The sequence below is a fragment of the Myotis davidii genome, unplaced genomic scaffold (assembly GCF_000327345.1).
Source record: "Myotis davidii unplaced genomic scaffold, ASM32734v1 scaffold1677, whole genome shotgun sequence".
Lineage (NCBI taxonomy): Eukaryota > Metazoa > Chordata > Mammalia > Chiroptera > Vespertilionidae > Myotis > Myotis davidii.
The window spans coordinates 46,396-59,221 of record NW_006287920.1 but is presented as its reverse complement, the minus strand read 5'-3'; the positions used below and the strand labels follow the sequence as shown (position 1 = coordinate 59,221).

General features: G+C 44.1%; 1 protein-coding gene across 1 annotated transcript; it reads right to left on the bottom strand.

Annotated features, from left to right (window-relative positions):
• Positions 1-10,506: 10,506 nt before the first annotated feature.
• On the bottom strand, positions 10,507-10,845 carry LOC102765868 (protein p13 MTCP-1-like). The gene has a single exon (XM_006759770.1). It carries the CDS (start codon positions 10,843-10,845, stop codon positions 10,507-10,509), a length of 339 nt encoding a protein of 112 aa, XP_006759833.1.
• Between the last annotated feature and the right edge of the window lie 1,981 nt (positions 10,846-12,826).

The following is a 12,826-nucleotide window of genomic DNA, read 5'->3' as shown; positions in this document are numbered from 1 at the left end:
TCTCACAGAGGGATACACGTTATTAAGTGTGTTTCTCAAGGAGACCCTGGGTATCACCTGGGGTAGATGAACACTCCAGCACTTCTTCTTCTGCATTTTTTGGCTTGCTTACTGGAGGTTTCCCCCTTCCTGTAGTAAAATACAATTATCTGATTCGTTCTGTCTTTCCTCCTCTAGACTTCACTCAGCCTAAAGTCTAAATTTGCCATCGCTACAATCTTGGTTATGTAGTTTGGAATAAGGGTAATCACAGAAAGACATTGGCTTGGGGCAAGAAATTGGAAAATGATTAGGAAATGGGCCTGTAATTGAATGACAACAGATTGAATGATGAAGTGTCTGTGGCCAAAAAGCACAAGGCCAGAATCTTGGATGAGGAATTACTGGGGAAGGGGCAGCATTTGAATAAGGTATTCTGACCTTTTCCACTTCTTCATCATCCAGTTGAGAAGCTGACTCCTAATTCACTGTAGGCCTTGCAGTGTCTTGATCCATCCTTGTGTTTGGAGTCTTATTCCTTATCTCCACTAGTCTACAATATCTTCTTGGTAAGTTTGGCTATTTTGAGGCAACAGACACTACTCAAAGGCTCCTGCCCTCTATATATACTCGCTAGGTCAGTGAAGAGCTACTCACTTCAGCGCTGGTTACCCAAACTTTGTGGTTGCCATGGTGTAACTTGATATCACAAAGCCTCAGCTTGACCAACCAGGATGGGCAGGGTTGCGAGAGGAGGCAGAGGTCTCAGAAGCTCGTGTTATAGAATAGAGACCTTAGTATTACATCCTAAAATGTTTCATAAACTGACCTCTCTCTTTCTCTCTCATTTCCTCAAGTTCCATTATAGTCCAGCACCTGGCAGGGAGATGGTGTTTCCTCTAACCTAATTCCCATACTCCCCCGTCATTTAAGTGGTTCATTCCACTATGTTCAGATATTAAAATTCCAAGGATTTAGACTTTTGTTTTAATGGATTTTTTTATTTTAGAATAGTTATAGGTTTACAGATAAAATTTTGAACATAATGCCCTAGTACACCATACCCAATTTCCCTCATTACTAATATCTTATTTTGATATTGGGCAAATGTAACATGAACTGAATCATCAGTGAAAGAGTTAGAGTGAAATCTCACTTCTCTAATATCTCCTATCTCCAACAATGCTGTTCTAGACCAAGTTGTTAAAGGAAAAACTGTACCAGTTGCGCCATAAAACCTCACATCTTGAGCTGACCCTCCTTTCTATAGTTTAAAAATATTCAGTAATCTACCATGTAAAAAGGAAATCAAATTCATTATTATACACTGCCAGCACTAACACAACACCCTGTTCTTCATGACTGCGACGAGCACCATCCATCCCACCCCTCCCATCAAAACCAAAATTAAACATCATCGTGTTTTCTTCATTGCCAGTATAATAAAGGGTTGAGGAAAAAATCCATCTGCATTCTCCTCATTGTCCTTATTCTAAGTGTCTGTCTCAGTATGGAATGGCTTGTGTGGTGCCCCAGTGAAAGAATTCTACATTCCTCCATTCTCACATGCCTGCCCCGTCATTAGATCCCTCTCTATCATCTGAAAACACGCAAAAATACAAACACAATTCTTTTATACCCTTGCTGGTATTTATTCAAGGAGACCATTAGTGTTTTCATCTTCATAATGCGCCCTTTTCTGAAGCATTTCTCACAGAGGGATACACATTATTAAGTGTGTTTCTCAGGGAGACCCTGGGTATCACCTGGGGTAGAAGATTTTTATTCCCTTGCTGGTATTTATTCAAGGAGACCATTAGTGTTTTCATCTTCTCATAATGCCCTTTTCTGAAGCATTTCTCACAGAGGGATACACATTATTAAGTGTGTTCCTCTGGGAGACCCTGGGTATCACCCCTGGGTAGATGAACACTCCAGCACTTCTTCTTCTGCATTTTTTGGCTTGCTTACTGGAGGTTTCCCCCTTCCTGTAGTAAAATACAATTATCTGATTCGTTCTGTCTTTCTCCGTCTAGTCTTCACTCAGCCTAACGTCCAAATTTACCATCGCCACTATCTTGGTTATTTCGTTTGGGAACAAGTTAAACAGAAAAAGTCATTGATTTTGGGGAAGAAATTGGAAAATGATTAGGGAATGGGCTTGTAATTGAATGACAATGGATTGAATGAGGAAGTGTCTCTGGCCAAAAATCACAAGGCCAGAATCTTGGGTGAGCAATTACTGGGGTAGGGGCAGCATTTGAATAAGGTTTTCTGACCTTATCCACTTCTTTATTGTCCAGTTCAGAAACTGACTTCTTTATTTCCCCCCCTCCTTTATCCCTATTTCATTTTTGCACTCCTCTTTTTGGTCCCTACTTTTCTTTTGTTTTTTCTTTTTTATCTTTTTCTCTTCCCTCTTCCTTATCCCTTAATTCTGTTAATTCGGGTGTTCACCTTTATTTGGGGTTATTAAAATCGTGAATATATTTGTGTTTAGTACCTGGTACGTCGTGCCTTGTTGTTTTGTATTTTGTGCCTTTAAATCAACGCAGCAGATCCAAGCAACAGCAGCCTCCTGAGCACCACACCCTCTGCTGAGGAACAGCAGCTGTACGTGAAACCTTCCCCCACCAGCCAGAAGAGCCACCACAGCTGTGAACAGCACCCACCAGAGGAGCTTCTGCCAACTGAAGAGCAGCAGCTACCACAACTGCCCCAAGAGCAACCACAGACCAAGAGTCACTGCCACCCAGTGAGCAGCCACTGAACGACTCAACGTCTAGATATGTCAGTGAGATCAAACATAGGTAGACAAAGAAACCCCCAAAGTAAAAAGAAGGAGGACTCCCCAGAAAAGCAGCTAAGTAATGCAGAGGCATGCAACATGACAGAAAAAGAATTCAGAATAAGAGTCCTAGAGTGCATAACCCGGATGGAGGAAAAAATCGACAACCTCTGCAAGAAGCAAGAAGAAACAGATGAAAAAGTCAACTACCTATGCGAGAAGCAAGAAGAAACAGATGAAAAAATCAATAATAAACTAATTTAAAACAATGTGCATTTCATCTGAATGCAATACATGCTTAATATTTTTTAAATGTTTTTGACTCAGAGAGGAAGGAATAGCGAGAGGGAGAGAAACATCCATGATGAGAGTGAATATCGGATCGGCCCCCTCCCACACAACACCTCTAGGCATCAAGCCCACAACCGGGGCATGGACCTTGACCAGAAATCGAACTGTGACCTCCTCGTTGATAGGACGAAACTCAGCCACTGAACTACGCCGGCCAAGTCCGACGTGCAATATTTTGAATATGAGAAACACACCTTAGAAACACATCCCTCACGCTCCCCAGTCCTCAGCCTTAAAGGTCTCAATGTGCATTTGCAAACACTTTCTTGCAAGAGGAGAATTTATTTGTTAAAAAAATATATTCTATTTATTTTTTAAAGAGAGGAAGAGAGAGGGAGTGAGAGTTAGAAACATAGATGAAAGAGAAACATCCATCATCTGCTTCCTGCACACCCCCTACTGTGGATGAGGCCACACCCAAGGTACATGCCCTTGAATGGAATCGAACCTGGGACCATACAGTCTGCAGGCCGACACTCTATCCACTGAGCCAAACTGGTTAGGCCCTTCAATAGGAGAATTTAATCAGCAGTCAGTGATCTCTTTAATGCAACATGGATGTCCTGAAATTGACTTCTGGGGCTCCCTCCAGCTCTTTCTTCAAACGCCTCTCTCTGGTGCGATACTAGATGAATTTTATGATCGTTTGGCTTTGTTTGGGGCTGTTTAGTACTAAACACAATTAAAAACCCAAATGCATCCAGAGCTAGATGCTAAAGCCACACACAGAGCAGGTTCGAGACTGCAGGAGAGGAGCCCTGGCATCCCTCGTAATTCCTCAAAGGAAAGAGATGATCAGCATAAAACACCTGTAATTCCCCAAACTTTCATTCTTTTTTTGGAGAGGGTAGTATCAGTTGAGGAACCTCAGGAGATAAAACAATGAGTACTCTGGTCAGTGAAATGAATGCTATTTCCAGTGATGTCTTCGAGTTCTGTCTACCGGGACTCGGCTAATATTTTCAAGCTTAATTTCTTTTTCTTTTTCTTTCTCTGTTTAATATATATTTACAAGAGGCTGGTGCACGAATTTGTGCACCAGTGCGGTGCCTCGGGCCTGGCCTGTGGGGATGGGCCAAAACTGACTCTCTGACACCCCCCAAGGGGTCGGAGATTACGGGAGGGCACAGGCCAGGCCAAGGAACCCCTCCTTTGCCCCATTAGGTCTTGGGAGGGACACGGGAGTTTATCCAGCTAGGCAGGGACCATGGGAGGGCTCCAGGGTGTGTCCAGCATGTCTCACTAAGCCCCGATCAGCCAGATCCCAGCAACAACCTGACCTATTAGTCTGAATATCTTGTCCCTGGTGGTCAATGCATGTCATAGCGAGCAGTTGAGCAACCTTAGTATATCATTTGCGTATTACACTTTGATTTGTTGAACAGATGACCGGTCACCTGGACAGTTAGCATATTAGAATTTTATTATATAGGATTCATTTCATACAGGAAGGGAGCGTAAAACATCAATGATGAGAGAGAATCATACATTGGGTGCCTCCTGCACGCCCCCTACTGAGGATCGAGCGCACAACCAGAGCATGTGCCCTTTACCAGAGTTGAACCTGGGACCTTCTGCAGTCCAGAGTCCAACCCTCTATCCACTGAGCCCAACAAGCCAGGGCTCATTGGTCAATTCTTGTGTGTGCCCTAACCAGGAATCCAATCGTGACCTACAAGTTCATAGGTCCTCCCTCAAACACTGAGAAACACCAGCTAGGCTCAAAATGTTTTTAATGATTTGAGAGAGGGGGAGAGAGACAGAGAGATAAACAAAGAGGGAAAGAAAGCAGGAGGAAGGGAAGAAGAAGAAGAAGAAGAAGAAGAAGAAGAAGAAGAAGAAGAAGAAGAAGAAGAAGAAGAAAGAGAGAGAGAGAGAGAGAGAGAGAGAGAGAGAGAGAGATGACATCAATGTGCCCTCGCACCCAGTGGGTGGCAGATAGAACAACAGAGCTTAGTAAAAAGGTCACCAGAACTATACATGACCCACTGACAGGCCAGCAGGACTGGGGTTCAGGATGACAAGAGCCAGGAATCCCATCACATGTCCTAAGAGTCTTCCATCAACTCAAGGATCATTTCATCCACGCCATTCTCCTTGACGTGGTGCATGATGCGCCAGAACCGGCCCATTGGGTCCACGTAATGGCTGCCAGAGTGGAGCGTCCACATCCAAGGCATGGTGCTCAAGGTCAGCGGTCTGGTGTTGAGTACGAAATGCCCACTAGGGATGTCTTCTTGGCGCAAACGTACATGCATCACACCTTTGTCCATGACGAGATGCAGTCATGTGCACCTTATCTCGTCCTCATACACCAAGTGCCCACGGATCCTTAGGCACTTGGGGTGGGAGGTGAGGTGCACCTTCGACGGGAGCCTGGCCATGACCCCTCCGTGGTCCAAGCAGTAACAGCCACAGTTCTCAGAGCCTCTCGCTACTTCGGTCCTGGTATCGAAATAAAGGGGATGGGGTGTTCAAACGCATTTTACCTCAGCTTTTATCTTTACGGTTTTTATGGTTGTATTTGTGGTTGCCTTTGGTTTACTTTGCAAATTTATACATCTCAACTTTTCTTTCTTTTTAGCTTTAGATGTCTCTCCTAGAACAAACTGTGCTAACCTACTTAATGTAAAATATGATTCTATGAAGGTAACATGGTCCTATAGAATTTTAAAACCATTTTTTAAATGACAGTTGACATAGAACCTTAGGTTCATTTCAGGGGTACACCCCAATGATTAGACATTATATAATGGACTAAGAAATCATGCAATTAATCTCATTCCCATCTGACACCATAAACAGTTATAATATACTACAGGCTCAGTGCACAAAATTTATGCACTCAAGCGGGTCCTTCAGCAAACCTTGCGTCCTCTCCCAGTCTGGGAAATCTTGAGGGATGTCCAACTGAAGGGTTTGTCCCGCTTTAGTACTGCCGCGGAGGCTCCCACTACCCCCCTGTGCTCGGCAGCTGTGAACCTGGCTTTTGGCTGAGCGTTGCTCTCCCTTTGGGAGTGCACTGACCAACAGTGGAGAGCTCCTGCCATGAGTATCTGCCCCCGGTGGTCAGTGCGTGTCATAATGACCAGTCATTATGCCGTTTTTCAGTTTGCATATTAGCCTTTTATTATAAAGGATTGATTCAATGCTCTACTTTACTGTGCCATGATTATTCTTTCTTTTTTTATATAGTTTTACTGATTTCAGAGAGAAAGGGAGAGGGAGAGAAAGAGAAGGATCAATGATGACAGAGTATCAAGGATTGGTTTCCTCCTGAATGACCCCTAGTGGGGAGCAAGACTGTAACCCGGGCATGTGCCTTGACTGGGAATCAAATTGACATCTCCTGGTTTCTAGGTTTAAGCTGAACAACTGAGACATAGCAGTTCGGCTTTTTTCATTTATTTTCTATTCTTTTCATTTTTTTTTTCTTAAATAAACTTTGTAGTTGGTTCAACTTTTCTTTTTGTCCTAAAAAAAAAAACAAAAAAAAAAACAAAAAACACCTTCTTTCAGATCATCTCAGAGGGAACTCACAAACCATAGAACAACCCACCCCATGAAAATAATATGCTTAACCTTTAACAGCTGGCAAAGGAACAAAGATAACGTCTGAGTCCAGGTGGGCTTCTTAACAGCCGTCGTGCTTCTCAAGTGCTGGTGAGAGAGGCAAGACCAAAATATTCAGAGACAGACAGATACCTGGAATAGCTGATCAGGCAAACAGTAAGCAAGTGACAGGTGAAACAGCAAGTCGGATTCCAGAGGTCTCATAACATCACATTTAGAATTTTCACTCCCTTCCCCAAACCTCAGCCATGCTCCTGGCAAGAGCTGTATGGTTTTGCTGCTAAATTCACTTCAGTCCACAAAGTCCAAATTCCTCCCTCAGATCAGACTTCATCCCCAATCCTTCCTCCTCCTCCTCCCATCCATCTTTTTCTTGCCTGTTCTTCTTGCTCTGAAGGTAAAACACCGTTCTTCACTCCTTTCCTCTGTGACCGGTCTCTACTTCCCACTGTCACCTGCAGAAGAAAGAACATGACCATGATAAACATATTCCCTGGAGTCCATGTACCAGGAATGTGTCCAGAAAAACAAGGTACTACTGACTCACAACCCAGAAACCAGTCCTGTGAGACAGGTAGTGGTGAGGAAGGAAAGAGGTTTATTCAGGTGCCAGTAACCTGAGAAGATGGGGGAGGCTCGTCCCAAAACCCATCTGCACATCTCAGTGCAGGCAGAGGCTTTTATAAGGAGGGAGAGGCCAAACAGAGCAAAGAGGTCAGGGGGCAGGGCTTGATAAGTTCTCTATGTGCCGAGAGGCATAGTCCATTCTGATAAGGATCTTGCATGTGGTCAGGTGTTGGTCCAGTGTGCGTCATCCTAGACTTTGTCCTCCTGGTTCTGAAGTTTAAGGTCAGCAAATCTCCCAGAACTGGGAAGGTCACAGTTCATAACTTATAAAATTTGTTCCTAGGATTCTTATACAAACAGGTTGTTTACCTACAAGTGTCATTATTAGTCAGAGTCCTGAGTCTGCAGTTACAGGAACAATGTGGATAAAATGGTGAGGTGAGTTGTAATTCCCATGAATTACATGAATTCATGTAATTACTGTGACATGAATAATGAGATGCTTACTTCTTCTTCAAGGCATTTGCGACCTCTGAAAAGACAAATTGGCCCTGGTTGGTTTGGCTCAGTGGATAGAGTGTCAGCCTGCGAACAGAAGGGTCCCAGGTTCAATTCCAGTCAAGGGCACATGCCTGGTTGCGGGCTCAATCCCCAGTAGGGGGCATGCAGGTAGCAGCCGATCAATGATTCTCTCTCATCTTGACGTATCTACCTCTCTCTTCCTCTCCCTCTTCTCTGAAATCAATAAAAATAACCCCCCCCCCCCACAAACCTATAGGAGTGATTATCGCCCATGTGGCCGGCTCAGGCGCTAGGTAATCTTTAAATGACTACCCAGCTGATATGTTAAACAAACAAACAAAAATAATAAACTATTTTAAAACAATGTGCATTCAATCTGAATGCAACACTTGCTTAATATTTTTTTAAATGTTTTTATTGACTCAGAGAGGAAGGAAAAGCGAGAGGGAGAGAAACATCCATGATGAGAATCACTGATGAGCCGCCTCTCACACGCCCCCTACTGGCGATCGAGCCCGCACCCTGGGCATGTGCCCTTTACTGGGAATCGAACCGTGACCTTCTGGTCCATACATTGATGCCCAGCAACTGAGCCACGCTGGCCAGGCCAGAAGTGCAATATTTTGAATATGAGAAACACACCTTAGAAACACATCCCTCACAGTCCCCGGACCTCAGCCTTACAGGTGTCAATTTGCATTTTCACACACTTTCTCTAACTCTCTCCCTCTCCCTTCCGCTCTGAAACAAATAAAAATATATTTATAAAAAAAAGCGGACACTCTATCCACGGAGCCAAACCGGCTCAGGCGCTAGGTAATCTTTAAATGACTACCCAGCTGATATGTTAAACAAACAAACAAAAATAATAAACTATTTTAAAACAATGTGCATTCAATCTGAATGCAACACTTGCTTAATATTTTTTTAAATGTTTTTATTGACTCAGAGAGGAAGGAAAAGCGAGAGGGAGAGAAACATCCATGATGAGAGAGAATCACGGATCGGCTGCCTCCCACAAGCCCCCTACTGGCGATTGAGCCCGCAACCTGGGCATGTGCCCTTGACCGGGAATCGAACCCTGACCTCATACATTGATGCCCAGCAACTGAGCCACGCTGGCCAGGCCAGAAGTGCAATATTTTGAATATGAGAAACACACCTTAGAAACACATCCCTCACAGTCCCCGGACCTCAGCCTTACAGGTGTCAATTTGCATTTTCACACACTTTCCTGCAAGAGGAGAATTTAATCAGCAGTCAGTGATCCCTTTAACACAACCATGGATGCCCTGAAATTGATTTCTGTGGCTCCCCTTGGGCTCTCCACCTGCCGACTATCTCTGGTTCGATTGTAAGATCCACGGAGCCAAACCGGCTCAGGCGCTAGGTAATCTTTAAATGACTACCCAGCTGATATGTTAAACAAACAAACAAAAATAATAAACTATTTTAAAACAATGTGCATTCAATCTGAATGCAACACTTGCTTAATATTTTTTTAAATGTTTTTATTGACTCAGAGAGGAAGGAAAAGCGAGAGGGAGAGAAACATCCATGATGAGAATCACTGATGAGCCCCTCTCACACAATTCCTCAATGGAAAGAGATGATCAGCATAAAACACCCATAATCCCCCAAACATTCGTTCTTTTTTTGGAGAGGGTAGTATTGGTTGACGAACCTTAGGTGATCAAACTGAGAACGCTGGTCATTGAAATGAAAACTATTTACAGTGATGTCTTCGAGCCTTGTCTTCCTGGCCTGGGCTAATATTTTCACACTTAAGGTCTTTTTCTTTCTCTCTCTCTATTTCCAATATTTTTACTAGAGGCTGGTGCACGAATTCGTGCACCAGTGTGGTGCCTCAGACTGGCCTGCAGGGATTGGCCGAAATGGGATTTCTGACATCCTCCAAGGTATCCCAGATTATGAGAGGGCACAGGCTAGGCCAAGGGACCCCACCCGTGCAGGATTTTGCATATTATGCTTTGATTGGTTGAACAGATGACCAGTCGACTGGACATTTAGCATATTAGGCTTTTATTATATAGGATTGGTTTCATACAGGAAGGGAGCGAGAAAAATCAATGATGAAAGAGAATCATACATAGGGTGCCTCTTGCATACCCCCTACTGTGGATCGAGGCCAAAACCAGAGCATGTGCCCTTGACCAGAATCAAACATGGGATCTTCTGGAGTCCACAGTCCAACTCTCTATCAACTGAGCCAAACAAGCTAGGGTTCATTGGTTAATTTTTTGTCTGTGCCCTGACCAGGAATCGAACCGTGACATCCAGGTTCAGAGGTCGTCCCTCAACCACTGAGAAACACCAGCTAGGCTCAAAATGCTTTTATTGATTTGAGAGAGAAGGAGAGAGACAGAGAGACAAAGAGACAGTGAGAGAGCGAGAAAGGAGAAGAAGAAGACGAAGAAGAAGAAGAAGAAGAAGAAGAAGAAGAAGAAGAAGAAGAAGAAGAAGAAGAAGAAGAAGAAGAAGAAAAAAGAAGAAGAAGAAGAACAACAACAACAAAAAAAAACAGGAAGAAAATCAACAAGATGAAACAGAGACAGAGAGAGACATCAATGTGCCCTCACACCATGGGGTGGCAGATAGAATAACAGAGCTTAGTAAAAAAGGTGAACAGAAATATACACGTCCCACCAGAAGGCCAGCAGGACTGGGGATCAGGTTGACAAGAGCCAGGGACCCCATCAGATGTCCTAGGAGTCGTCCATCAGCTCAAGGATCATTTCCTCCATGCCATTCTCATTGACGTGGTGCACAATGCGCCAGAACAGGCCCATGGAGTCCTGGTACCGGCTGCCAAACTGGAGCGACCACATCGAAGGTATGGTGCCCGAAATCTCGGGGCTGCTGATGAGTGCGATATGCCCACTGGGGATGACTTCCTGGCACAACCGTACTTGCAGGACACCTCCTGTCTCCATGACGAGATGCAGCCACGTACACTGCTTCTCATCCTTGTACACCGAGGGCCCATGGATCCTCAGTAAGATGGGGTGCGAGGTGAGGTGCACATTCAGCGGAAGCTCAGCCATGACACCTCCATGGTCCAAGGAGCAATAGCCACAGCTTCTCAGAGCATCTCGCAACTTTGGTCCAGGTACCGAAATACAAGGGATGGGGTCTCCAAACGCGTTTAACCTCAGCTTTTATCTTTCTTGTTTTTATGGTTGTGTTTGTGGTTGCCTTTCATTTATTTTGCAAATTTATAAATCTCAACTCTTCTTTCTTTTGAGCTTTAGATCTCTGTCCTAGAACAAAATGTAGAAAACGTACTTAAAGTAAAATTTGACTCTGTGAAGGTAACACGGTCCTATAGAATATTTAAAACATTTTTTCTATGAGTTGACATACAACCTTAGGTTCATTTCAGGGTTACACCCCAATGATTAGACATTATATAATGGACTAAGAAATCATGCAATTAATCTCATACCCATCTGACACTATACACAGTTTTAATATTACAAGAGGCTTAGTGCACAAAATTCATGTACTTGAGATGGGTCCCTCAGTCAGGTCTGCGGCAACTCGCAGTCTGGGACCCCTTGAGGGCTGTCCAAATGACAGCTTAGGCCCGCTTTAGTGCTGCTCTGGAGGCTCCCACCAACCCCTGTGCTCGGCAACTATGAGCCTGGATTTTGGCTGAGCGGTGCTCCCCCTGCAAGAGTGCACTGACCACCAGTGGAGAGCTCCTGACATGAGCATCTGCCTGCAGTGTTCAGTGTGTGTCATAGCAACCAGTTCTTCTGCCATTTGGTCGATTTGCATATTAGCCTTTTAGTATATAGGATTGCATTGACTCAATGCTCTACTTTACTGTGCCATGACTATTTTTTCATTTTTTTCATACAGTTTTACTGATTTCAGAGAGGAAGGTAGTGGGAGAGAAAGAGAAAAAAAGATCAATGATGACAGAGAATCACGGATTGGTTGCATCCTGCACACCTCCTACTGGGGATCAAGACTGTAACCCGGGTATGTGACATGACTGGGAATCAAACTGTGATCTTCTCGTTCGTAGGTTTAAGCTAAACAAATGAGTCATGCCAGCTGGGTTCATTCTTCCTCTTTTCTTTACTTTTCTTTTTTTTTCTTTTCTCCTCTTTTTTTTTAAATTAAAACTTTGTAGTTGGTTCAACTTTTCTTTTCGTCCTGATGACACCAACTTCTGGTTTAACTCTTCTTTTTGTCCTGACACCACCACCTTCTTGCTGATCATCTAAGAGGGAACCACAAACCATAGAACAAGCCACCACATGCAAATAATATGCAAATAATATGCTTTACTTTAACAGCTTGCAAAGGAACCAAGCTAACGTCTGCGTCCAGGTGGGTTTCTTAAAAGCCGTCTTGCTTCTCAGGTGGTGGTGAGAGAGGCAAGACCAAAATATTCAGGGAGAGACAGACACCTGGGATAGCTGATCAGGCAAACAGGAAGCAAAGTGGAGGTGAAAGAGCATGTAGGATTCCTGAGGTCTCATAACATCTCTTATAGAATGATCTCTCCTTTCCCCAAATCTCAGCCACGCTCTTTGCAAGAGCTGTATGGTTTTGCTGCTAAACTCACTTCAGTCCACAAAGTCCAAATTCTTCCCTCAGATCAGACCCCATCCCCAATTCTACCTCCTCCTCCTCCCATCCACATTTTTCTTACTTGTTCTTCTTGCTCTTAAGTCAAAGCAACGTTCTTCGCTCCTTTCTTCTGTGACCGGTCTCTGCTTCCCCCTGTCACCTGCAGAAGAAAGAAAATGGCCATGATACACATATTCCCAGGAGTCCATATACCCAAAATGTGTCCAGAAATACAAGGTACTCCTGACTCACCCCCTTTATACCAGTCCTGTGAGACAGGTGGTGGTGAGGAAGAGTAGAGGTTTATTCAGGTGCCAAGAACCTGAGAACAGGGAGGATGTTCATCCCAAAACTCATCTGCACATCTCAGTACAGGCAGAGGCTTTTATAAGGAGGGAGAGGCCAAACACTGTGAAGAGGTCAGGGGGCGGGGCTTGAGAA